The following is a 27930-nucleotide window of genomic DNA, read 5'->3' as shown; positions in this document are numbered from 1 at the left end:
GTTGATCTCTCCCCTTTACCCCCTCCTTACCTTTCCTCTGAGGTTTGAGCATCTGATTATAATGAACAACATAAAATGATGAACAAAAACAGATTCAGAGATAAAGGCCTCCTTTGCCTGCACTGACTCCCTTCTTCCTGCAGATCTGGGTGTGGGTGGCTGGAGGAAGTGAAGGCATAGGTACAAATTGCTCCCCAGGGCCCATCTTTCTTCCCCTCCTCCACTCTTCTCCACCACCTCCTCCCACCCCTCACTGCAAGCCCCCAGGGAGCAAGCAGGCTGTAGGGAATTGGCAGAATCACTCTGGAGTGAATGCCTGCTCTCAGCAATCTTATGAAGCAGATGCCAATACTGTCCCCATGATACAGATGAGAGACCTAAAAGGTTACATGACTTGCCCAAGGCTTTGCAATTAGTAAGCCAGAGGACCAAGATTCAAACTTGTGTTTCTCTGCCTCCGGAAGTCAGGAGGGTTGGGAGCAGGGAGAAGAGAAGAGGATTGCGGGCAGCACTGGCCTTGACCCCAGGGTGGGTATCCACAATGACAGACACAAAAAGGGCTTTTTTACAGAGTGTCCCCCCGCCCCAACTGGGAGGCCTGGAGGGTAGGGACTGTGTTGAGGGTCTGGACCTCAAAAGTCGCCAGCTGTAGCCCTTCCAGGAGCTTTTCCCAAATCCCTACAAAGCAAGATAGGAACTGTCTGAAGGCAGTGCCCAGTGGTTCCTCATTGTTCCTGTACCAGCACAGTGCTGCACCACAGCAGCTGATCAGCATTAGTTCAGCGCCCCTGGTCCTGCCCAAAGTAGTTCCTCTAAGTCAGTGGTCGGCAAACTCATTAGTCAACAGAGCCAAATATCAATAGTACAACAATTGAAATTTCTTTTGAGAGCCAAAATTTTTAAATTTAAAATTCTTCTAACGCCACTTCTTCAAAATAGACTCGCCCAGGCCGTGGTATTTTGTGGAAGAGCCACACTCAAGGGGCCAAAGAGCCGCATGTGGCTCATGAGCCGCAGTTTGCCGACCACGGCTCTAAGTGAACTTCCTTCACTTCAACTCTCTGAATATGCCATCTGTTTCCTGCCAGGGCCTTAATTGATACAACAGGTATGTCTTTTAGGTAGAAGTCATCAAAGAGTACATGATTTTATATCCCAATTTTTTCATCTCACATTTTATCATATACCTTTATAATTGGTTTTTACCACTAACCACACACAAACTAATCACTTTAAGTTCCTGGCCTCTGCTCTCCTGTTTTCAAGTTGTGCTCACTGTTTAAGCCCTACTGCAAACAACCCCACCTCCGTGAAGTCCCTCTGGATTTTCCAATGACCTGTGCTCAGCCTTGGATGCTTGCATTCTCTGCTCCTCCTTCCCAGGCCCACCTTTCTTGGCCCTGGTCTGGAGAAATTAGGAAGTTCTTTGGGTCAGCCACAACAGCCACAGCAGGAGGTCCTGGCCCTCTTGCAGGTGGCTAGGGGAGAATGTCAAGGCCTCACGGACTGACGGAGAGAAGCTAAGCTGTCAGTAGCTCCTCCAAGGTCAGGAAAGACAGTCTGCCCTTGCCCTGGCCTGAAGCTTGTGGAGCCAGCCCCAGCCTGTAGAGGTGCTGAGTCTGTGTCCTGGGAGGGAGCTGGCGAGTCAGGCAAGCCGGCCACGTCCTGGGGTGGACATAGCACCAAAGTGCTGAGTGGGCCAGCAGCCCAGGAGTAGGGCTGGAAGCTGTACTAAGCTAAGCAGTTTTTATAATGTATCTTCCTAGGAGCAGTACCCAGAGGTTCTGGGAACAGGTGTTCACTCTGCGGAGTGCAAGGGGAATTTTCCAAAGAAGACCAGAATCTGGAGGCGCTGGGGTTGTGATTACTGTCATGGTTTATTAACCTGTCCATCTGCCCCTGCTGCAGCTCCTGGAGGCCCTGCAGCCCTGTCTGAGTCCCTGTCATATTCCAGCATAATGGAATGGAATCCAGCTCAGCCAACATGGGCTAAATGAATGAATGAGACCTCAGGACTTCCCATTCATTTGTCTGAGGTAAGTGTCACTTATACCTGCTGCCAGCATTCTGAGGAGGCTTGAGAAGCAGCTGTGCTTCATCTGTATCAGAGGGTGTCAGAAAAGATGAAGGGTTCTTAAACAAAAATGCTGGAATGTTCCAGAAAGGAAGACACAGAGCACAAGAGGGAAAGGCTGCACATACATGATAGTGAGAAAGGTAACAAAGACAACTTTGATTACTGAGCACACTTCAGATGCAGAGCCCCTCCACACATGTCATCTCACCCCTTTTGACCATTGGCATAAAATCAAAATATATGAAAGAAAAAGAAAAAGAACAAAAATATATTATTATGGCCTGGCTGGTGTGGTTCAGTGGTTGAGTGTTGACCTATAAACCAGGAGGTCATGGTTCAATTCCCAATCAAGGCACATGCCCAGGTTGTGGGTTCGAGCCCCAGTGTGGGGTGTGCAGGAGATAGCTGATCAATAATGCTCTCTCATCATTGATGTTTCTATCTCTCTCTCCCTCTCTGAAATGAATAAAAAAATCTATTTTAAAAATATATATGATTATGATGAGTTCATGGATAAGTAAGATGAGATTCAGAGATGCTGAGTTAGTTTCCTGAGGTCACACAGATAACAAGCCGTGAGCTGGGGATTAAACTTCAGACCTATTGCTTTCCACAGCTCATGCTGTAACCTATGGGTCAGCCTCAGTGAAGGGCCAGATAATAAACAACTTAGACTTTGCAGGCCACACAGTCTCTGTCACAACTACTTGACTCTGCCTTTACATTGCAAAAGCAGCCAGGGACAATGTGCAAATGAACGACCGTGGCTGTGTCCCATTAAAACAGGGGGTGGATTTGGCTCATGGGCCCACAGGTGTAAACACACAAGAGCCAGTGTTTCTATTTCCCGCCGGGAAGGCAATGGGGGAGAGGCAAGAGGACAAACCGGAGTCGGGTGGCTGGAGAATGGGATGCTGGCTGTGCCCCCATTGGCTAGGCCACCTCAGGGGAGCAACGAAACTCTCCGAGTGCTTTTTGCACCTACAAATGGGCAAAGCCACAACTTACCTTACGGCTGTTAGAAAAAGTAAAATAGGCCAATACATGCTCAGGGTCTACTATGACTGAAGTTCAATATATGGCAGGTTTATTACCAGAGGCAAGACAGTCTAAAAGGGGAGGTGGAGAAAACATGACATGAGGTTGGGAGAAGGGAGGCAAGTGCTGGTGGCGCCTAAACTGGAACTAAACTCCAAAAGGTGTGTCTTCTCACGAAGACGGGTTACTCTGGGCTTTCTGTGGAAGAATGCTATTCCACACCCATGAGGGAATTCACAGCACCATGGTGGGAGGAATCGTCACCGTACCAGAAGGAGCAGATGTGTGGTGCTTGTGGCTCCCCACAGCGGGTAGGGAGGCAGCTGTTCACAGACTGGATATGGCAAATTGTATGAGGTGCTGTCTTTCTGGGGCGGGCAGCCAAGCAGTGATGGGAAGGAGGGGGCTCTGCAACCCCCTCCCCCACTGCCTGCTGCCCACGCCTGCTGATTCATGCAGGATGGAGAGCCTGGGTGTTCCAGAAGAAATCCGAAATGGCTCTCCAGTGAAACCCAAGGCTTTGGAAGGAGATTAGGGATTTGGAGGCAGGGGGACAGTTTCTTCTCTGCTTCTACTTTTAAAGGTCATCATTTTGGCAAGGAAAGGAGGATGTGGGGAAATTCCATTAATGTTGCTGAAGGTCAGGATGTGACTTATATGCTAGATGATGAGCCCCTGGCAAAGAGTGGCACTCGCTGCTCCAAGATTGGCACCGCCATGTTTGCAGGGAGAATTACCCATCTATTCAAGAGGTACTAGATTGAAATTTGCGTGGGAGAGAAAAGGTATCCAGGAAAAAGTATAAAACCAGATACCATGCAGGTAGCACATAATATATGAGGCATTTAAAAGGAAATCCTCAGGAACTGTCATATCTCTGCACATCAAAGTACAAAGTATGGGCAATGATGTTAACTCTGAAACTTTGGGGAAAGATGGTAAAGCTGAGCACAGATGTCCAACTCCCACCTAAGCTACCTCCTTCTGAAAGTGACAGGAAGGACCAAGGCAGTATAAAAATAGGGGGAATCTGCTTCAGCATGGGAACATAGGAGAGAGTGCCATCAATATGCCACCAACTTTGAGGAATTTCTGCTAGGTACAGTGCCAGTGAAACCAGATTGAACTGACTCACAGCTCTCCTTCCTGAGAAAGCAGTATGGTGCTGCGGGGAGGGCGGACATGCTCACAGGACCCACCTCACAGTCTCAGATGGAGAGTGAGTGAATGCTGGAGGAGAGGCTGGGCCACAGGAGGGGTGCAGAGTCCACAAGGGGGATCCCGCCTCTCATGTGCAGCCCACAGCCTTCTGGATTAGCGGGGCCATTGGACCCAAGAACAAGCAAAGCCTAGCCACGCCCACTTTCCCAGGACCAACTGGGAGAGCTCTGAGCCACAGCAGGTAGAGGACAAGGAAGAGATCAGGAGGAACGGTGCACATCTGGACCAGCTGTGCTGATACACTAGAGAAGAAATGCCCACAAAATGCCTTGGGCTGCGTGTCCCTGGCTAGTAATGTGAAACTTCATCACCCAGATTTCCAAGTTAATATTTGAGGTGAGGAATCCTAGCATCTAGGTAAAATAATGAGAGGGACCAAGATAACTCACCCATGCTATTAGCAAATAGCAGTCCAGCAAAGACCTAAAAGGCACATTAAACCTATGAGATTTTTCTGAAACATAAAGGAGGCAAACAAGAAATGCACGCAGCTGAAACCGGTTTCGCTCAGTGGTAGAGCATCGGTCTGCGGACTGAAAGGTCCCGGGTTCGATTCCGGTCAAGGGCATGTACCTTGGTTACGGGCACATTCCCAGTAGGGGGTGTGCAAGAGGCAGCTGGTCGATGATTCTCTCTCATCGACGTTTCTAGCTCTCTATCTCTCTCCCTTCCTCACTGTGAAAAATCAATAAAATATATTTAAAAAGAAAAAAAGAAAGAAATGCATGCAGAGGAAGAACATCACCTCTAAAAAGATCTGCACTAGAACAAGAAGTTAGCTGTCGTGTCTGTTTTGTACTTGAAAGAGTTTAAAGAAAACCTGGTCTCTAAGATGTAAGAAATGCGATATGCAATAAAAGAGACTGAAACTAAAAGAAGCGGGAAGAGTTTAGATTATAATGACAAGAAATAAAAATGTTATGAGAATTTTAAAAAGCATTAGAAACATTAAAGAGCAGAATTTAATTGTGGAAAGCTGATGGATGTTATGGAGGGCAGCACTGAGATATTCACTCAGAATAGAGAATAAGGACTAAGATAAAAATGAACAGATTGAAAAATAATAATATGAAGAATAAATGAAAGAGACCCTCTTGTGAATTACAGTTGACCCTTAAACAATGTGGGGATTAGGGGTACTGACCCACTGGTGCAGTAAAAAATCTGCGTATAAACTTTTGACACCCTCAACACTTACCTAGTAATAGCCTACTATTGACAGAAGCCTTACCACTAAGCCTTACAACACAAACAGTTGATTAACACATACTTTGTATGGCATATGTATTATATATTGTGTTCTTACAATAAATAAGCTTGAGAAGAGAAAATGTTATTAAGAAATCATAAGGAAGATAAAATATTTATTGAAAAATATCCATGTCTAAATGAATCCCTGCAGTCAAAACTATGTTGTTCAAGGGTCAAATGTAATGGTATTTCTAAAAAGATATCAGAACAAGAGTAATAACTAAAGATTTAATAGAAAAAAATTGCAATCTGAACATCCAGTTCTTCAAATAAATATGCTAATCAGCCCAACTGGTATGGCTCAGTGATTGAGTATCAACCCATGAACCAGAAGGTCACGGTTTGATTTTCAGTCAGGGCACATGCCTGGGTTGCAGGCTTGAGCCCCAGTAGAGGGGATATAGGAGCCAGACAGTCAATGACTCTCTCTCACCAGTGATGTTTCTATCCCTCTCTCACTCTTCTTTCCTCTCTTTGAAATCAATAAATAATATATTTTTTTAAATGCTAACCATATTTCAGACAAACACCCAACAGGTGCTGTATTTTCTTTATTAATTCCAAGAATTAAGAAAGAATCCTACATAAAGAAAGAATCCTACAAGCATCCAGCACATGCAAAAAAAAAAAAAAAAAAAAAAAAAGACACTACAAGGAATCAACTCAGATTGCTTCAGATTCATTATAACATTGATGAAATGTCTAGAGAGGTTTGAAAAATAATATTATGATCATAAAAATCTATACTTTATAGGAGAAGCCACAGAGAAAAACTGTGGTCTATGTCATAGCATGGAAGATGTAAAAGTCATATACCTTTCCTGAAAAATATTTCTCAAAGATATATTCATGCCCTGGATAGATAAATTAAAGACACAACTCATAAAAGATTGTCATCAGAAATAGAAGACCTATACATTTGAATCTGAATCTTAAAATCATAGTTATTATAATCTAGTTTTAAAATAAAATCATATCTCAAATAACAATTGAAAATTATTCACAATGTAAAGAATAACGATAAATAAAAACTCAAATGATAATACAAAATTAGAGGTGATGAGGAATGGGTCCTAAATAAATGTGCTAATTTATGTAGCTAACAATAGATTTTTCATTTTTGATTGGTACTTAGAGAAGTAGAACCTAGTATTTTAAACTGAAAATATAATTATACAGTACTCTTATTATAATGAGGATGTCATATTATTTAGTTAAAAGTATAGAATTTGGTCAAAACTGTAATCATACACAAATTTACTGGTTAAATAAATTTGATAGCAATTAAACGAGTAAAATGTAAGTATGCAAATCAAGAAGTTAGAAAAAGAATGGCAAAACAAACATAACTAAAGAATGAAGATATTAATAAAAATAAAAGCAGAGGCAAGTAAATAAGAAAGTAAGTAATAAAAGCAGTGCTAATAAAAATCCAAGTATTGCTGAAACCGGTTTGGCTCAGTGGATAGAGCGTCGGTCTGCGGACAGAAAGGTCCCAGGTTCGATTCCGGTCAAGGGCATGAACATTGGTTGCAGGCACATCCCCAGTAAGGGGTGTGCAGGAGGCAGCTGGTCGATGTTTCTCTCTCATTGACGTTTCTAGCTTTCTATCCCTCTTCCTTCCTCTCTGTAAAAAAAAATCAATGAAATATATTTTTTAAAAAATCCAAGTATTGTTCTTTGGGTTAAAAACACACTCAAGACAATGAGATGTTTCATTGAAATTTTAACTTGTGCTTTTTTGCTACATGTTCTTTAGCGAGAGAAATGTCTGGAAAACTTATCTGTCTCCAGGAGCAGGAGCAATCTTTAAAGGGAAGACAAGTAGAGGCCACCCTCCCGCCCCCAAGCAACTAAGGTTTCTGCTTTAAGGAAGATGAGCTATACTCTGCAGCAAAATGGAATAAGACCATTTAGAGATAGGGTTCTAAAAGAAACCCTCTCAGCCTCTTGGGGGTTTAGATATCTAAGAAGAAAAAGACAACAGAGCTTCTGGATCCCCGGGAGAAAAATGATCAAATCACTCCAACAGTTCCTGCATCTTGGGAGTGGCTCCACATGGAAGAAAAAATACTGTGAAAGAGGTTGCCACCTGGAAACCTGGTGAGGAGCTTGAGGATGCTGGAAATGTATCCAGGGACCTGCATCAGTGGAGGTAACCATTCCAACCGGTGTTAACAGCACCGCCAGTGGCAGTAGGCAGCAAGGCTGCAGAACACAGGCTCTTCCACATGGTGATGGAAAGACCACCAGTGTTGGCTAGTTTGGAGGACGGTGCTGCTTGGAGAGGGAGGTGCTAACTCAAGTAAGTGTGGCAGGTGGAATGCTTGATTCAGATTTAACTTGAAAAAATTAAGATGTGTGATCATATTTCACATGCTGAATTTAAGATGTTAATACCAATTACATCAATAAAGAAGCAAACTAACTAGTCTAATCAAGGAAAAAAGTTGGGGGGGGGGGCACTTTTTTGAGAAAGAGCACATAACAGAAGACATAGACATTCTAAAAATTTTACTAAAGCATGTGGTAATAAACTTGAAAATCTCAAGGAAATGAACTATTCTCTGAAAAATATAAATTTCTAAAATCCAACACAAGAAGTATAAACCTAAAGTGATCAAGAAGCATGGAAGAAGTCACAAAGAACTTGCAACATGGGTGAGGTGAGGGACATAAAATCCTGATGGTTTCACGAATTGTTGTTTTTTTTAAATTTTTATTTTCAAAGAGAAGCTAATTTGTATATTCTATAAACTGTTCCAAGGCATGTAAAAAGATAGAAAGCTTTCTGATTCCCATTATAAATCTACGATAAATCTGAAAATGAAACCTGATTAAGGATGGTATAATCACAGTAAAATATAAGTTTCTCTTACATGTACTTACAGGGGGAAAAATCCCAGAAAATTAAATTGATTAAAAGAATAGTGCAGCATAACAAAGATAGGTTTATTTTAAGAATGCTAGTATGGCTCGTTGTAAATATGAATTCAAAGTTCATTTATCCAGGAGCATCTAGATTTCCAGTAGGCAGATCTAGCTAAACATTCTACTAATTTTCCTCTTTAAAACTTAATCCTCTGCATTTTTTTCAAGTTAATAAGTAGTAACTTATTCTTTTCAGTAAATTTTTTTTGCTTTAAAATGATTTAAATATTTTGTGAAAAATGTACATAAAATTTACCATTCTATTTTTAAGTGAACACTTCAGTACATTCATATCATCGTGCAACTATCACCACCATCCATTTCGAGAACATTTTTTCATCTTTCAAAACTGGGATGCCTCATTTTCTTTTACTCCACACATAGATTCCATCAAGAAATCTACTTTGTCAGCTCTACTGTAAAAAAAGATCAAGAATCCAATTGGTTTTCATTATTTAGTACAAGTCACTACGTTCCACTCAGACCTTCTTATAATGTAAGACAGATAAAATTCTCCTTCCTTTTAAAAACTCCCTAGTAGTCTAGAAATAAATCCATACTATTATGGTCAATTGATTTTCAGCAAGGATGCCAAGATCATTTAATGGAGAAATAATAGTCTTTTAAACAAATGGTGCTAGGACAACTGAATCACCTCAGACCAAAAAAAAAAAAAAAAAAAGAAAAGAAGAAGTTGGACCCTTACCTCAAATAATATACAAGAATGGACAAACACCTAAATGTAAGAGCTAAAACTATAAAACTCCTAGAAGGAAACAGGCTCAAGTCTTCATGACCTTAGATCAGACAATGGTTTCTTAAATATGACACCAAAGCACAAGCAACAATAACAAAGAATGAACAGATAAAAAGGACTTCACCAAAATTAAAAACTTTTGTGCAAAGGACACCATTATGAATGCGTCAAGACAACCCACAAAATGAGAGGAAATATTTATAAGTCATGTATCTATTAAGCATCTAGTATCTAGAATAAATAAGGAACTCTTACAACTCTACAGCGAAGACAACCCAATTAAAAATTGTACAAAGGAATTAAATAGGCTTTTCTCCAAAGAAGATACATCTATAATAATAAAAGTGTAATATGCTAATTACACCAGACAGCCAAAAGATCTTCCGGATGTCCTTCTGGATGAAGCCGTAATCTGCAACCATGGGATCAAGGCAGCCGCTGTGGCTGCAAAGGCCTACTCTTGCACGATTTCGTGCATTGGGCCTTTAGTGTGTGTGTGTGTGTGTGTGTGTGTGTGTGTGTATCACTATTGATGTAGATTCTAAAAAGACATCTGATATTTCAGCTGGTTCAAACACTGAATAAATAAAAAAATATAACATCTCAACATGAGGAAGAATATCTGTTCTTCCAATAGACATCATATCTTCCAACAACATTCTCATTAAAGTCAAGAACAAGACAAGAATATTCATTATTATCAGTATTTTTAAATATGACTACAGGATATTTAGTGAGTGAGGCACTAGTAATAACAATGGCAAATATATATTGGAAGTTCCTTTGGGCACTGTTCTAAGTCCTAAGTACTTTATATGTATTACCTATTTTAATACTCACAACACCTGAGGTGATATGAGTATGTTCTCATTATTGGGGACACAGAAAAGTTAAATAATTTGCCTAGCTGAGCTAGAATGAGAACCTAAGCAGTCATTCTATTCTAACCATTATGCTGTACCACCTCATAAAAATAATTTAGATAAAGATACTATAAAGCTGGAAAACAAAGCAAATTTATTCTCGCTCTAGTTGGTATTATTGTCAATACCTAGAAAGCCCGAGGGAATTAAGAGAGGAAAAACTACCAGAAGTAATTAGAATTGAAAATGGTCAATCATAAGATATATATACACTAATCAATAGCTTTCCTATATTCTAGCAATAAACACTTTTAAAATGTCAAGAAAAATATATCCCATTCCCTAAGGCAAGAAAAATACTTTAAAATAAACTCAACATCAAATGGAAAGGATCTATATAAAGAAAATAACAAAACTTTATGGAAGACCCAGTAAGAAATTTTGAATAGAGAGATGTTCTATGTTCATAAATGGATAGATTTGGTATTAATAAGATTTCAAATGTCCCCCAAATTAATTCTGGAGTTATTGAAATTAAAATAAAAACCCCTATGCATGCATATAAGCCTAACCAATGGACACAGACAAGAGGGGGTGGGGTGGGGGAAGGGTATGGGGGAAAATAAGGGGAGGAAATAAGGACACATATATAATACCTTAATCAATAAAGAAATTAAAAAAAAAACACCCTACTGCATTTTTGGAACCTTACAAAAATCAAATTGTTGAAAATAAAGGCAGCTGTGATAAATGAAGGGTGGACGGCATTTATTCATAGCCAATGGAATGTGAGCAATGTGCATCACTTCCAGCCTAGTCCACAGACGCCTTCCACGTGATATTCTTCCATGGGTGTTTCCCTTCAAGTCCACAAAAGGAACTTCAAAGCCACATGCTGAAAGTGGCAGAACTTTGGTCAACTTGAATCCCAGGATCTGAGAAGTCTACCACACTAACTTGTTCCTGACTCAGAACTGCATGGAATAACACTCAGAAAGCTAGGATGCCAATTCCAAAATAAACAGATCAAAATTTTAAAACTCGCCCTAACCAGTTTGGCTCAGTGGATAGAGTGTCGGCCTGCGGACTGAAAGGTCGCAGGTTTGATTCTGGTCAAGAGCATGTACCTTGGTTGCGGGCACATCCCCAGTAAGAGGTGTGCAGGAGGCAGCTGATCAATGTTTCCCTCTCGTTGATGTTTCTAACTCTCTATCCCTCTCCATTCCTCTCTGTAAAAAAAATCAATAAAATAAATTTTAAAAAAATTTAAAAACTCAGGTATAGTATAAGCCATACTCTCCAATAGAATGGCCACTAGCCACATATGGTTACTGAGAATTTGAAATGGTTAGTTTCACATCTTGAACTGATAGTGTTTTGGATACATTTCATTAAATAAAATATGCTAACTATTATTAAAGTTAATTTTACCTGTATCTTTTCAGCTTTTAAAATGTGGCTACTATAAAATCACATGAGGCTTGCATTACATTTCTATTATACATCTGGTCTACAGTTTTTATTTTCTAAAGAGGATATTTAGCAAAGGTATTTTAAATGAATCAGGAAAATATATATTAATTAAATGCTGGAAGAATTACTGAGTGACTATGGGGATAGGAAAAGAAAAATCCAATATTTGAGGTCACATACTAACATATCAGGTAAGTTTAAAAATGAAGTAATAAAAGTACTAGGAGAAAATGTAGGTGAATATTTACAAAAATTCTTGTGATGGAAAGAGCATGCCAAGCTTAAAAATGAAAAAATGGCCTTGATAAACTTGACTATATAAAATATTAAAATTTTCAATATTATCAAATAACATAAAAAGCAAAATTGAATGTCACATGAAACGTGGGGATATATCTGCAACAAATGTGACAAAGGCCTACTATGCTTATTTTATAAAGAACTCCTATAAATCAGTAAGAAAAAGAATACTCCAATTGGAAAATGTGCCAATAACATGAACAGTCAATTTATAAAAGGAGACACAGAAATGAAAAAGATTCCTAGTAGAAAAGAAATTCAATCGTAGTAGTAATCAAAGAAATGCAAATTAAAATAGCAATTGCCAAGGATCAAAAAAGAATAATATGCAATGCTGGCAATGAGTGCTCTCATATACTGTTATGAAGTTCTAAATTGGTATGATCTTCCTGGAGGACAATTTGGCAACATGTACAAAAGGCTCCAAAATGTGCATACTATTTCTAGGAACTTATCCTCTGAAAATAATCAGAGATATTCATATTAAAATACAAGTATGAGTTTATTGCATTGTTGTTTTGCAATCAGGAAAAAATTGGCAACTACTTCCATGTAATGAGAGCTTCTCCTTGAGTAATTATGGCATGCCCACAGGGTAAAATATTTTCAACAGCTATTGAAAAAGAAACAAACAAAAAACCCCACCAGCAATAGAGAATATATATCTACCTCCTGTGTTAGCCCAAATGGCAAATTTTTTTTTTAAAGGGAGAAAAATCTCTAGTGATTCTGGAAAGCCATGAAGGAAGACCATTAATGAGCAGAATATTCGTAGAACTACTGGAATATAGGAAGGAAGGGCATAGATTGTAGGATAAATAAAACTTGAGGAAAACACAACTCAAAATACATCAAAGGGGGCTGTGGCACAGGTGGGGCTGTCCATGGGGTCACCAGGTCCAGAGTGGACAGGCCATGATGAGCCACGGTGGTGGAGAGTATTGCTGGCCTGGGAAAACATTCCCACAGAATTGCTAAGTTAAAGAAGCCATTTCTGTAGTAAGAGCAAGTATTTGTTTATATATGTTCACTTATATGCACTGAAGAAACTGTCAAGACATATGCCTGTAGATATTAACAATGACCTTTCAGTGGCTCATTTTTCATTTTCCTTTGTGCTCCTCTGTGTCTTCCAAGTTTTCTGCATTGAGTACATATCAATATTATGGTTAGAAAACAATAATTAGTATTTTAAAATAAAAAATCAGAAATAAAAACAAAGAGAAATTGAAATTTTTATGTAAGAAAGTAACTACAGTCTTATTATTCTTCTTTTGAAGCACTGCAGTAACCCCCTGGCCGGTTTCCCAGGCTGCTTGTCCCATTCTGTCCTCAGGATTGCTGCCATCTCTCATCCCCTATTTAAAAACCTTCTGTGGCTGCCTGCCACTGACAGGTAAAGTCCAAACAAAGAGGCATGCAGGGCCTTCACTGTCCTTCCTTCCTCCCAGCCCGTTCTCCCACTACTCACCCTGCACACTGAGCTATCCAGTCCTAACAGACTGTTTGCCAGTTATGAAAGGCTCCATGTGCCTTCCAACTCCACTCCATCAAAGCCTGGCAGATGGGCTTTGGGGAGAACTGCAGCCGAACCAACCAGAATAGCTCTGTGGACCTACACACTACAAGATGCGCTGCCCTGTTAGCCAAATATTCTGGGAAGTGCAGTAGGCGCAGGTTTGGAGGGACAGTGCAGGCCTCTGAGATTCAAGGTCTGGAAAATAAAAATTAAATGCAGAATCCCATGGTGAAAATTCCAGGGGACTGTGAAAAGGTCCCCTTGAGACATGGATTTGTTGGTCTGTATATCACTTCCTTGCTTCCGTGTGTGTGTGTGTGTGTGTGTGTGTGTGTGTGTGTGTGTGTGTGTGTTGGGGCGGGGGCCGGGCCGGGGGGTGCGGTGTGAGGGGAAGGGGGGTGTGAATACTGGTCCAGACCTTCGGCCTCCTCTCCGCAAAGGCAGGCACGAACCTGGATAAACACCCACACCTGCCACCTCTTGGCTGTGAGACCTTGGCAAAGGGACTTGATCCTTCCTGAGTGAGTCAGCGCTACAAATCAGAGACAGTACCATGCGGGGTGACTGAATGTCATCACCTGCACAAGCAGGCATCCCATAAATGGCAGTTGATGATGTCATAATTATATTTACCTACCTGGTGCAAGAGCTGCTTCCAGGGCTGAAGTCACGCTCTGGGGACCGGGCCCAGGCCCATGCAGGAGGCGTGGGGAATGTTCCTGGTGAGGGCTTTAAAGTCACTATGGGTATTCAGGATCCCTTGCCCCCGCCCTCAGAAACCTCCAGGATCTCTCTCACTCAGTGTTCCGGGATCCATTGGCCTGGGTGGAGCATGTATTTATCTTATATCACAACCCTGGGGAGCTGAGAGTGGCATTCACCCAGCCTGGCATGAGCCCTGGTGCCGGCACCACAGACCCACAGGCAAGCACCTGTCCGCTCTGAGCAGGGTCCAGAATAGCTCTTTTCTTTTAAGAATTGGTATGTGTGTGGTGGGAGAGTGCTGAGTTCTGAGTACCTGGCATGGAGGGTTAAGGAGGAAGCATCCACTAAGCCCCAGGGTCTTTCTCCTTCCCTTTGGATGGGGCAGCCATCTCTGACCTATTTGGAGAGAGGGAGGAGGAGAGAGAGTGGACCATCTCTCCCAAGAGCAGAAGCTTTGGGCCAGTACAAGGCACTCAACTTGGAGATCTGCTTTTTGTCCAAAGGATTAGCCATTGCAGCCACCACAGGACAAAAATCTTTGTGTGCAGACCCAGCTATGCCACCAGGATAGCAGGAGCACTGGCAACTGTTCTCACCCCATGGGGTCTTCTCACTCTGAAGGGATGGATCTGGCTGGCAAGGCACTTGCTACACTCTCCCTACACTTATATGAAGGAAGAAGTGTTTCTTGAACCCCAGAGTCAGCCCCAGAAGGCTAGGCCTCAGAAGGCTGAAGGCCTGTAGAGCCCATTCTTGATCTTTACCTGGAGTCTCTACCTTGAATATCTGCATTGGACCAGGGCTTTAGGGAAGAACCTATTGCCAGTACTACCCTCCATATATCACACACCCCCATCTGTCAAATGAACAGGCAACCCTGTGTACTTCATCCATCCCAGTGATCCCCAAACTGTAGTGTTACTTACACCCCCTTAGAGGCAATATCACTGCATAAGCACACCAACTATGTGCTTGCTAGCTTAAACAATCTCACTTTCCAAATGCCAAGGAGGCTGCTACAAACAGAGCCTTGGTGTGGCCAGGATGGATAGATCTGAAGCAGTCCCTGCTGGCTGGCCCCCAGCCGGGTCTCTGCCAGAGCTGGACATAAGAGCCAAGGAGAGGATGTTTCTTGCCTGCAGACAGACAGCTACTAATAAGTCACCTAAGAGCATTAGTAAGTTCTTTAGGAAAAACACTAGGGCACGGATGGGACACTAGTACCTTCAGGATTAAGATCCGATCAGTCAGGAGTCCCCTCCTGCCTCCTAATGTTTAGAGGATCTTTGGAGATGTGGGCTGCACAGGTGATCCTGCTGCCTGCAGGGAAGCCATGGACATGGACCAGAGGTGGCACAGTCCTTCCAGCGAGCCTGGCCCCTTTCTTTAGAACACAGTGGCCTCCGCTGAAAGCTGCCCATTCCTCCAACACAGGGGTTCTCAACTGCATCAGAGGGTCTGATTCACAGGAACTATTCTCACCCCGATGGGGTCTTTCTACTCTTCTTTGCTCAAAATAAAAAGTTCCTCAAATTTGCCTCTCTAATGAGTTCCCAGTGACAATGACACTGATGCTGTTAGTCCAGGGACCATACTTTGAGAACCACTGCTCTAGAGAATGAGATCACCTGATCCTGCAAAAAGAAGATTCTGAAATGTTGACAACTCAGATGAACTTCTCCGGATAATGAAGCCAAGGAAAATCACTCAGATACAAACTACAGTGTGTGCATTGCCAAGGCCACCCAGAGGGGCCACGTGGTAGGTCCCTGGTCACTGCTGGTTCCAGTAAATTTTCCATTGAGATCTCTAGAAAAATCCCCACCAGTAAACAATGTCATATCCCAGGAAGACCCAGTTAAGAAACAGCAGCCTGGCCTGGGCTGGGTTCTATGGGAGTGTGACTTGCTGACTTAGCCAGCTTCTCCCTTTGTCCTGATGGCCCCTGGGGACTCAGCACAAGGGCTTGGATTTATCGGCACCCCTTCTCCCCCCCTCGCACCATCGCAGGTACAGGCCGACTAAGCACAACAGAGGGCCTAATGGACCGAGATACCTTCTTGAACATACACATGCCACGAAAGCAGGCAGGGTGAGGGGACTGAGAGGTCAGAGTGGCTCTTGTCCACAGGGGCTCTCCAGTCCTGTGGTGGTGGGTGACGGATGAGGAGACAGATTGTTAATTACACTGCACTGTGCAAGGAACCGGAACCGGGAGGAGCAGAGGCAGCACACCTGATCCAGCCTAACGAGGCATGTTGGGTCCAGTGTGGCAGAGGATGTTCCCACAGAGAGAGAAGCCAGCACAGAGGTGTGGCTGGACCAAAAGAGAAAGCGACTGCATGTGAGACAAAGGAGGAGGCCTCAGGGGACAGTGAAGGGTCTTAGCCACACTGAGGAGCTCAATCCTGCTCAGAGAGCAGGGAAGGCTGATGACTCTAATAAGGTTGGCTCCCGGGTTAGATGCAAGCACCAAGTCCTCCGTCCTCCACTGCAGAAGTGTCCTCCAGGCTACCATTCCATAACAATAAGCGATAACTGTAGGGGTGTCGAACTCAATCAGAGAAGGGGCCAAAATCTAAAATCCAGCCTAAATCGCGGGCCGAATGGTTTACTGAACAGTCATAAACTGACAATGTCATAAACTGACAGCGGAGTGCAGTGATGACAGCGCGGTGCGGGCCACATTGCAAGGCCTGGCGGGCTGGATTTGGCCCGCGGGCCTTGTGTTTGACACATGTGCTTTAGAGGAAGGAACCAGAGACTCCTTTGGTGGGGCAGATGGTGACTTGGCCAGCAGGGAGGACCTCAAAGGGCCAGGCAGGGCTGCGGAAGGCTGAAAGGGCACGTGCTTTGAAGGAGAAGCTCTTGCAGATGATGCCCTTTTGGTCTTGGACAGATCAAGGGCCTCAGTGGGATCCAACATGAGGGGGAGGCCTCTGGCACGGAAAGGTCAGCCCCAGAAATCTCCAGATCACTGAGGACAAGTGGCTGGCAGGGAGTCTCCACGCCAGCTTGGAGGGTGGGGAGGGAGGGAAGTGATGCTAGTGGCAGGTACAAAACCGAGCCACACCGCTGGGCTCCTGAATGGAGGTCAGCTATGCGCTAAGGACCCAGATTCTAGGTGATAAAAAAAAAAAAAATAACAGCTACCCCGTGCATGGTGTTTATTATGAGCCAGGCACTTCTATTAGCACATTAGGTTTCTGAGCACATTTAATCCTCATGACAACCCTAAAAGTTAGCACTGTCATTATCCCCATTTTCAAGATGAAGAAATGGAGGCATAAAGAGGTAAATCATTCTCATGGTTACACCCTTGGGAATGGCAGGATTAAGGTCATCAACCAGATCTCTCTAAGTCCTCATCACAAATTCTCTAAGCTAATAATGATTTTAGAGTCAACTTGCCCATCTCCCTTAACTTATAGAAGGGGGAACCGAGCCCCAGAGAGACTGAGTGATTTGTCCCAGGATACACAGTTGTTTAATTGCATCAAAAACTGGCAGCTAGAAGAATCAATGATGGGACCTGGAACTGGGGGGAGAAGCCTAAATACCCTGTTACTCTCTGCTGGTCCTTCCAGACACTGGTGCTCACTGCCTTTCTCGCCACCCAACCCTGCCTCCATCCTGTGTCTGCAGTGCCCACATGGATGTCACTCAGCATTCTTGCCTCTGACTTCTCTGCCCCTGGTGATCTCTACTGTCACTTGGCTTTAGCTATTCACACACAGCCAGGCCTGGCTCCTCAATCCCTACATCCTCCTCCAGCTATGACCACAGCTTCCCCTCCTTCCAGCTCCCTTACCCCCACGTCACCAAGTTTGTAAGAGACTCCCAGGGCTTCACTTCTTCCAAGCCCACAGTTCACCTTCCTGCCTACCCCGCTCCATCTTGGGGCCCATGGACCACCCTCTCAGCAGCACCCTCAATCTCCCACATCCACTCTGTCTTCTGCCTGGCAGAGTCCCAGTGCTGGGGCAAGGCTATTCTCCACCTTCTCCATCCTACTCCACAGCCACCGGACTGCGAAGACAGTCACACTGCCAAGCAGACTGGGTGACTCTCAGTGCACAGGCTCCCATCACCAGAGGGCATCATTTCCACCCTGTATTCCTGAGCCAGTGGTGGAGGACAGAGCATTGGGGGGCACATTGAAATCACCCAGAAAGCCTGAAGGGGTTCTAATGCTGGGATCATTTCATGTAACTGTTCTGAGAGATGGCCTGGGCACCAGGATTAAAAAATGTACCCTATCCCTATAGGGGAAAACTACTCAGCTGTATAAGGAAACAAATTTCGGATACGTGTACATGAATAGTCTTCAAAAACACTGTGCTAAAAAGAAGCCAAGCACAAAAAATACTGGTTATATAATTATATGGAAATTTCAGAAAAGGCAAAACTATAGAGCAAGCAAACAAACCTGGGGTGGGATAGGATTGATGATAAACGGGCATGAGAGAACTTTTAGAGCGACAGGAGTGTTCTAAGACTGGGCTGTGACGATGGCTGCCCATAAACTTTTTTAAACTTTATAAACTTTCTAAAAATAATTGAACTATGTATTAGCAATGGGATGAGTTGTATGCAATATAAATTATCCCAATAAAGCTGTTAAAAGTGTGGGCAGGGGAAGAAGGAAGGGAAAAAAACCCAAGTTATAAAATTTAAAATATTTTTTGTATTAAAAATAAATTCCCCTGGTGATCCCAATGAGCAGCCAGAGTTGAGACCCCAATGAAGGAGGCCTGATACCTACTGACCTCAAGGCCATGTTCATTCCTCTCTGGCCCCCGACAGCTCAGGGTTTGGCACATCACAGGCCACATCATTATTTTTTAAGTGAATGGATTTGCATTTCTAGAGTCTTCTCATGAATGGTGGCAAAGAGAATGTCCACTTAATAGCACCAAGTATGCAAAAGTCTTTCATTTATTTTTTTTCTCACTTCCCAGTGCCTGTGAGGTGGGACTAAATCTCCCTATTTTACAGAAGGGAAACGAGGATCTCATTCAGGTGAAGTGAATTGCCTGGTGTCAAAGCTGGGCCTAGAGATTGGCACATCTGACCCAAAACCTGAGTAGCCTCTGGGTCACCACTCATTGGCCTTAAATCTCAGTTGTTCCGGGTTCGAAGGAGCAGCTGGTTCCAAGGTGGAATGGCCCTCAACTCTTCCCCTCTCAATCCCAATGTAATGAGCTAATTGGGATTGAGGTTTCCCCCCAGCTCCCTCCAACTTCAGGGCTGCTTTCATTTGACATTCCGTCCAGTGCACCAGTCCGGAACAGAAGTGCTTGATGCTGCAGATCGACCAGTTTCATAAAAGGAATCCAGTTTCCTTTGCACTCACAAAAAGCTGTTAGGCCCTGGCGAGTTTCCAGGGCCCGCACTCCGGCGATGCAGCCCAGACATCAGGAGAGGGATGCCAAAGCCCTTGGGCACAGAGAGGAGTCAGCTGGGCGGAGAGATTTAAATCGAAAGGGGTTCTTGCCAGCAATACCACCAAGCAACATCCTGTCCTCAGAGAGGAGGTTTCCCTCTGATGCCCTGAAACCGGCTGAGAGCCCCCACACAGCGGTGTAGGGATGGAGATGTGCTACCAAACTGTCAATACCTGACCCCAGTGGGGGGGTGGTGGTGGTGGGGGAACGGCATAATGGAGAAAACACTGACCAGTATCCTGGAGGTTCAGGTCCGGCTTCCAGCCTCAGCTGGGCTCTTCACCAGCATGTGCCCCGGGGGCAAGAGGCAAGCCTCAATTCCCTCCTCGGTCAGATGGGAACCATAACTCTTCCCTACAGGGAGGTTGGCTGTGAGAGTGTTAGGGGATCCATAAAGCACTCAACCAAGCCAGGACTGAAAATGTTATCTCTTTAGGTCAAGGCTTTCAGGTTTTTCAAATCTTCCAGGTCACATGCAGTTCGCTTGTGACTACAGGAAGTTACGGATGGAAAGAAGGAACAATGTCAGTCTGGAATGTGTCTGGACCAGGATTTAGTCCTGAGTTTTTTTGTGAACAATCTTTCATGACTTCAGAGATGCTCTGAAACCCTGAACATTTTCCCATCCCCTCTCTGGGCCTCAGTTTCCCCTTTTATACAATAAGGGTGGTAGGGAAGTGTCTCTAAGGGCCCCTCAGGCTCTGACAGCCAAAGACTCTGACAGGTCCCTCCGAATTGCTGCACAGTCCCATGTTAATGGGGCCACAGACTGGCCCTCCCCATCCTCCCCTTCAACCAGTTTCATACTCATTTCAGAACATTTGTGGCCGCCTGCATAAAGGGCAGCCTTTCAGCAAAAGCCTCTTCAGCTTTGGCACTGAGTCACTCCGGCTGGAAGTCAAGTTTCCTTTGTGCCTCAGGGTTTGAGAAGCGGAGAGGTGAGAAGAAGAGGGAAAAGCATGGGAAAAGCATGCCTTGTTTGGATAATCACAGATGATGGGGCCAAACACTTAGGTTTTTCAAGCACCCGCCAAAACATCCCTCTTTGTGCATGAACTTTACCGTTTACAAAGTTCTTTCAAATCCATGACTCATGGATTTTGGTAAGAATCCTGAAGGGATAGGGGAGGAAATCACAGGTGAAAGAAGAGAGGTGACTTCTCCAAGGTCAGTGCATCGAGAGTGGCCTGTCCCTCCCATGGGAGAGATGGGGGCAGAGCCTCAGAAAGGTAAGTGCAAGGCTGGAGTGGAAATCAGGTCTATTAATTCCCAGCCCCTTCTGCCCCTACCCTCCTGCTGGAAGGGGTGGGTCCTTTCCAACTCCTCCCACTGAGGTTGGCCTGGACATCTGTCTCACCCCTTTCCTCCCCACAAGGCTCAGTGTTTTTCTCTTGGGCAGCTAAGCACACCTGATATGTCTTGTTGTTGGAAGGCTCCACATATCAAGGAGAAAGGAAAGTAGGAATTATAAGGAGAATGGGAAGAAAGACAAGAGACAATTTTGCCCTCATCTGAGTGGGAACACTTTTTAAACCTTTGATAATATGCACTCTTAGTAAGGGTGTGGGGAAATGGGGATTTTCAAACATATTGGTGGGGCTAGAAATTAGAACAGCCTTTCTGGGGGTCAATTTATCTCACTATTTTAAATGACTCAGTAAATCCACTTCTAGAAATCTGCCAGGTGGGAAGGGGTTGGCTGTGAAGTTAAAAAGCTATACACATCCATAGGGGCCTGGTTCAATAAATTATCATCTATCCATCTGACAGAATACCATGGACCATTAATAAGAATGAGATCAATCAAGACTTCTAAGATCTGTTGCAAAATGAAACAAACAAAACCTATAGTATGACATCATTGAGTTTAAATAAATATAATGAAAAAGAACTGAGCAGATGAACACTGAACTGAGAGTAGGAGAGAATGTGGGATTTAGGGCAATTAGCAACCCTTTTATTTTATTTGTTACTTTATATTTTGTTTTTTTGTTTGTTTGTTTGTTTGGTTTGTGTTTCAAGTACTACAGATGTCCTCCACTTTCCCCTCATAAACTCCCCCTCCCTGTCATGATTTTCAGATGGTCACTACAGCATCAGCAACAAGGACAACAAACCTATAGGGGTGGTGAAGGAATAAGCCACAGGAGTTAGTCAAAAGCACAATGAAAGGGAAGGGTTCACTCTGAGCTATCTAGGACGGAGGTTTTCACCTGTCCCATGCACAATCAAATTCCGCAGCCACCAGCTCTGTGTTGTCAAAGGTAAAGCAACTTTGGTCCTGCAAATAATGTCTGCTTCAAAGCCCTGTGATACTGCCCATCCCTGATTCAGCCAAATGCCCTTGCCTGGAGATGACGGCGGCCAACAAGGAGCTGAGAGCATGACCCCTCAGCAAAGCGTACCTCGGAGAATCTCTGCACGTCTTGGGTTAGTGTGCCCACGCGCTTCCACTGGAAGTGCTTTAGCAGCTTCAGGATGGCTGGATTCACCGCGTTGTCTGATGGGACAGTCCGGAAGAAGTAAGGGTATTTTTTCTTATCAGCCAGGACAGGTGTGGTTGCTGCAAAGGAAAGCTGAAAAACACAAAAGAGAGAACACTTTTACTGGTGGGCCTCACTGCTCTGAGAATCTTTTGGAGCAGAAGAGACCTTTAGTTCTGACTTTGGCAAAAACACACAGGGCAAGATCTTTTAAAACCTTTTTACTATAAAAGTAATGCATTATAATGAAAGAGAATATTTAAAAAATGCAAAATAAAGAGAAGGAAGGAAAAAAAATGAGCCAATAATTTACCCCTCACCAAAGAAGCACCATAATGTTGTAGTTTATTGCCTTCTTGTTGTTGTTTTTTTCCATGCACATTAATTAAAAAAAAAAATCCTGAGGTCATTTCACATATGTAATTGAACGGTTCTTCTCTCCCTCCCCCCACTCCACACACATTTAACATTATCTTACAAGTATTCAGACATCCTATTAAAAACTCTTTGTAAACATTTTCACACCTGTATAATATTCTAGTAAATAAACATTATTTATTGAATCATCTCTAATTGGGAGGCATTTAGAATATTTCTAATTTGTCATTATTGCCATATTACTATGCAAGTATCCTTGTGCACAGAAGTGTTTTTTTCTAAATTTCAGTCTGTTTCTATAGGATAAAAGTCAGTGATATAGAATCTCCCAGATAAAGAATATGTGATTTTAAAGACTTGATCCTTACTTCCAAAAATGATTGTATTAATTTATCGACCCACTAGCCAGGTATGATTAGAGAACCAATTTTACCACATTCTTGTCAACAGAGGAATTAAAACATTTTAACTTTATAATGATTTATCCCTGAAAAACTGGAATCATGTTGCGATCCTTGGTTATGCATAATGTTTATCTTTTTCCATGTGGTCATTAACCAGTAGTATGTTCTATTTCAGGAATTTGCTTTTTCATGTCTTTTGTTAATTTTCTGAGTGGTATTTTAATGCTTTTCTTATTGAGTTGAATGAAGACTTTTATATGTACTAGTATAACGTTCAAACTCAGACTTTTCCGGTTGCTGTAAGTATCCCAGTTCGTTTGCTTTCCCATTTTGTGCGTGTATTTTAATTTACACTAAGTAGTCAAATCTGCTCCTCTTCCCTCTTATTATTTCTTCTTTTTCTCTTAAGTGCCAGTAAGTTGCTAAATTGGATTTTAATGATGTTCTACAAGGCCTAGCTTAAATGTCACCTCTTCCTTAACACTTCCTCTGATCTCTGCTCTCCCTTCCCTTGGCCTAATCCACAGAAGGTGCCTATCAATCTCTTTTATTTTTGCTGTGTGATTGTGGGAGAATGGTATCTTATAGTTCTAATTTGAATTTACCTTATTATTAGTGAGAGTGAGTATCTCTTTCTATGTTTGAGAGCAATTGGAATCCTTTGCCTGTTTTCCAACTGGACTCATATTTTGGATCAGCTGGTAGAAATAATCTCTTAGATTAAGGAAATTAGCCCTTTGTAATATAAGTTACTAATTTCTCTCCCAGTTTGTATATCTTTTCTTTTGATGTTTCTTATAGTGTCTTCTGCCATATGGAAGTTTTTTTTTTTTTAAATGTGGTTGAATTTATCTACTTTTAAATTTTATGTCTTCAGGTTTGGTGTTGTATTTCCCACTCTGAGATTATAAAAACTGCTTCATGATTTCTTCTAATCTGTCATCTTTCCCTCCCTTCTTCCTTCTGTTTCCCTTCCTCCCTCTCACTTTCCCTCCCTCCCTCAGTTCATTCCTTTCTTTCCTTCATTTGTTTCATTTAAAACTTTGATCCAAAAAGAGCATGGTTAAAGCAAGCTCACTCTTTGCTACCACCAGCTTTCGTCCCAAACTTCCCAGTAGCAGCTCCAGATCTAATACTTCTCAGAGTCCAACTTCAGCATCCAAGGAAATAGCATCCTGGCACCCTCAGGCACCAGCTGAAGATGCTCTTGTAACCCGAGGAAGCATCCTCCCTGCCTTCTTGCCCCGAGACTCTGGCAGAGTGGGGGCAGTGGAGATCTTGTCCCTTTTCCTGATCTGTCTCAGAGGGCCGACAGCCACTACCCAGGATCCCTGGATCTCCTGTGTCCCCTCAGCACCTACACTGTTGGTGTGTGAAGCTGAACACACACCAAACAGCTCACCTGGAACTAAAGAGCCCCTATAAGAACCAATTTTTAAGATCCTCAGAGACAGGGACATCATCCCTAGATTGGTGAAGGTCAAGGATAGCATGGCTGTTTAAAAGTACAATAAGGCCCAAATGGGAAGAGCCTACAGAGAGGAGAATCCCAGCTGGACAGATTGAGGAACACTAGCATTCTGAGTGGTTCAGCAATGAAAAGTCTGCTGTTTAAAGTAGTGAGACCCCTGTGTCTGGAGGTATGCAAACAGAAGCTGAATCATGACCTAGAGAGGACAGAGGGGCTTTAAGATGTCTACCAGCTCCCCAAACACTGTAGGAAAAAGCTTGTGTGGGTGTCTATGTGCAGACAGACACAAATTTTTCTAAAAAGAGGACCCACTGCTTCCATCAGATTCACAAAGAGGACCTGAAAACCCAAACAGGATCAGCACTCCAGCATGCATGTGATCTTGAGGTCCCATAGTGAGCTCCATGAAAAGAAGCTCTGCGGTCCCCAAAAACCCAATGTTCGTGATTTTTTTTTTCAATGTTAAAACAACCATTAGAGCCTCCTAGAGTTACCAGCACAAGAAGGAGCTATTAGAAAAACCAGAGAGCAACTATTTCAGGGCCTGCAATGGTGTATGTGCCGTCACATCCCCCCAAAATGCGTCCCTAATACATTTTGGAAAATGTTGGTTTTCTGATGCGATTTCTGAATCACACTCTGGTTGACACTTTGCCATTATTGTCCCATTAGTTCCAGGTCCACAATTAATTGTTGCTTGAACAACCTCATATGTTTGCCCTGTAGGTAATTATAGTGGTTACTGTTCAGTGAATAAATGGTCCATTGTGTTTACAATGGGCTTGGAGTACAATATATGCCCCAGGTCTAAATCATGTTGGGTGCAAAATATTAACTGGCGTTGACATTTTCTGCACGATTTGAGATAATGCACACTTGGATTAGATGGCTTGGCCTCGCTGCTCCTCTGGCTTTCACCTCCTAAAACTCCTTTCCATGGGCAAAGACTTCAGGTGCCTACTAGCACTGCTGGATTGGAGAAACCTGCAAAATCACATAGCTCTGGGATTCTCTACCCTGGCTGCACATTGGAATCACATTGGAAGATTTTAAAAAATTATACTTAGTTCCACTCCAAACCAACTCAATCAGAATCTCTGGGTGCAAGGGCTGGCATCGGTATTATTTTAAAACTTCTCAGGTGATTGTGATGCCCAAGGAGGGTCGAGAACCCCTGATATAGATCAACACCCTTAGCTTTTCTTTCTTTCAGTTTTATTTTGTATTGGTTTCAGGCATAGAGCTTAGTGATTAGACAGTCATATACTTTGCATAGTGTTCCCCTAGATATTTTCAGTACCCCAACTGTCATCACACATAGTTATCACAATATTATTGACTATATTCCCTAATCTTTACTTACTTCCCTGTGACTATTTTGTAACTACTAATTTGTATTTCTTAATCCCTTCACTTCTTTCACCCAGTGTCCCCTGCTCCTTTCTGGCATTCACCAGTTCACTCTCTGTCTCTACATCTGTTTCAATTTTGTTTGTTCATTTCATTTGTTCTTTAGATTGCACATATAAGTGAAAGTATATGGTATTTGTCTTTCTCTGACTGACTTATTTCATTGAGCATAATACCCTCTAGGTACATGCATGCTTCACCAAATGGTAAGATTTCATTCTTTTTAAAATAAAATTTTATTGATTTCAGAGAAGAAGGGAGAAAGAAACACCAATGATGAGAGAGAATCACTGATCAGCTGTCTTCTGCATGCCCCACACGGGGATCAAGCCCATAATTCAGCTATGTGCCCTGACCAGGAATCAAACCATGACTTCCTGGTTCATAATTTGACATTCAACTACTGAGCCACTCGGCCAAGCTTCATTCTTTTTTTATGGCCAAGTAATATTTCATTGTATATACTACAGCTTTTTTTATCCACTCATCTATTGAAGGGCACTTGGATTGCTTTCATCTTTTGGCTATCCTAACTAATAAAGAGGTAATATGCAAATTGACTGTCACTCCAACACACAAGATGGTCATCCCCATGTGGTCAAAAATGGCCACTCCCATATGGACACAAGATGGCCAGTAGGGGAGGGCAGTTAGGGGCTACCAGGCTGACAAGGGAGGGCAGTAGGGAGTGACCAGGCCAGCAGGGAAGTGCAGTTGGGGGTGACCAGGCCTGCAGGGGAGGACAGTTAGGGGCAACCAGGCCAGCAGGGGAGTGCAGTTAGGAGTTACCAGGACAGCAGGGAAGGGCAGTTGGGGGCAACTGGGCTGGCAGGAGAGCAGTTAGGCATCGATCAGGCTGGCAGAGGAGTGGTTAGGGGGTGATCAGGCTGGAAGACAGAAGCAATTAGGAGCAATCAGGCAGGCAGACAGGAAAGCTGTTGGGAGCCAGTAGTTCTGGATTGTGAGAGGAATGTCTGACTGCTCATTTCGGCCCGATCCCACTAGGAACATGCCTAAATGGGCAGTTGTACATCCCTCAAGGTGTCTCCCCCCACCCCCATTGCACCCCCCCTGCACAAATTTTGTGCACCGGACCTCTAGTTGTAAAATATGCTGCTATGAACATAGGGATGCATATATTCTTTTGAGTTAGTGTTCTGTTTTTCCCCAGATATATACTCAGAAGTGGAATCGCTGGGTCATTAAGGCAAATCCATTTTCATTTTTTATATATTTTTAATTTTTTAAATCTTCACCCAAGGGTATGTGGTTTTTTAAAACTGATTTCTTTAGAGAGAGAAGGAAGGAAGGAAGGAAGGGAATGGATGGTAGGGAGAGAAACATCAATGTGAGAGAGAAACATGGAGCAGTTGCTTCCCATACACAACTGACTGAGATAGAACCCACAAACTTTCTGGTGTATGGGACAATGATCCAACCAACTGAACCACCTGGTCAAAGCCCAAGGCAGATCCATTTGTAATTTTTAAAGGAAACTCCAAACATTTTTGCTAGTGGCTGCACCAACAGTGCACAAAGGTTCCCTTTTCACCACATCCTTACTATAACTTGTCATTTTTTATTTATTGCTGATGGCCATTCTGACAGGTCAACACCTTTAGTTTTGAATAAGTAGGCTGAGACCCAGAAATGGGGAGATATCGAGATAACCACAGTGGTCAATGAAAGAGAGAGAAGCAGGACTCAAATCCAGGTCTAAAGAATCTCATACTAGTGCTTTCTCCTCCTGATGGCTGTTCCCCTGCCTTGTATGTACTTGCTCCGCCTTCCTCTCCGAGCACAATCACTCAGCATCTTGAAACACAAGGCCTGTTGCTAAGGGCCTTAAACTTGACAGACTTAACCTTTCTGGACTCTCTGGCCTTATTTCACACAATTGAGTCTATTTCTATACTCACTGTGATTGTGGCTTTGAGTTAAATCCCTAAAACAAGGATTTATTTGAGAGTACTTTTACATTTATTTTATAGTGCTGTTATTTCTAGTTTTATTGCATTGTTTTGAGAATTTGGCATGTAGAGTGTTTGTTTTTGGACTTTATTGAGATTTCTTTTGTGGCCTATTATACAATCAATTTCTGTACAAGTTCTATGGTGGCTGGAAAAACAGATGGAGTCTCTAGTTGTAAACTATAAAAATTATCATATTACTTATGTATAAGCAATAAAACCAAACTAACCA

General features: G+C 43.0%; 1 protein-coding gene across 1 annotated transcript in view; it reads right to left on the bottom strand.

The window, feature by feature from the left end:
* GABBR2 (gamma-aminobutyric acid type B receptor subunit 2) overlaps positions 1-27930 on the bottom strand; it is a 309555-nt gene that overhangs the window by 160605 nt on the left and 121020 nt on the right. The window contains exon 3 of the mRNA XM_084898711.1: positions 21988-22158. Within this exon, the coding sequence (XP_084754837.1) occupies positions 21988-22158 (171 nt within the window). The remainder of the gene's footprint in view (positions 1-21987; positions 22159-27930) is intronic.

The sequence above is a fragment of the Pipistrellus hanaki genome (assembly GCF_964339955.1).
Source record: "Pipistrellus hanaki genome assembly, chromosome: 11".
NCBI lineage: Eukaryota > Metazoa > Chordata > Mammalia > Chiroptera > Vespertilionidae > Pipistrellus > Pipistrellus hanaki.
The sequence above is the reverse complement of the archived record's forward strand: the minus strand, read 5'-3'. Positions and strand labels throughout refer to the sequence as shown.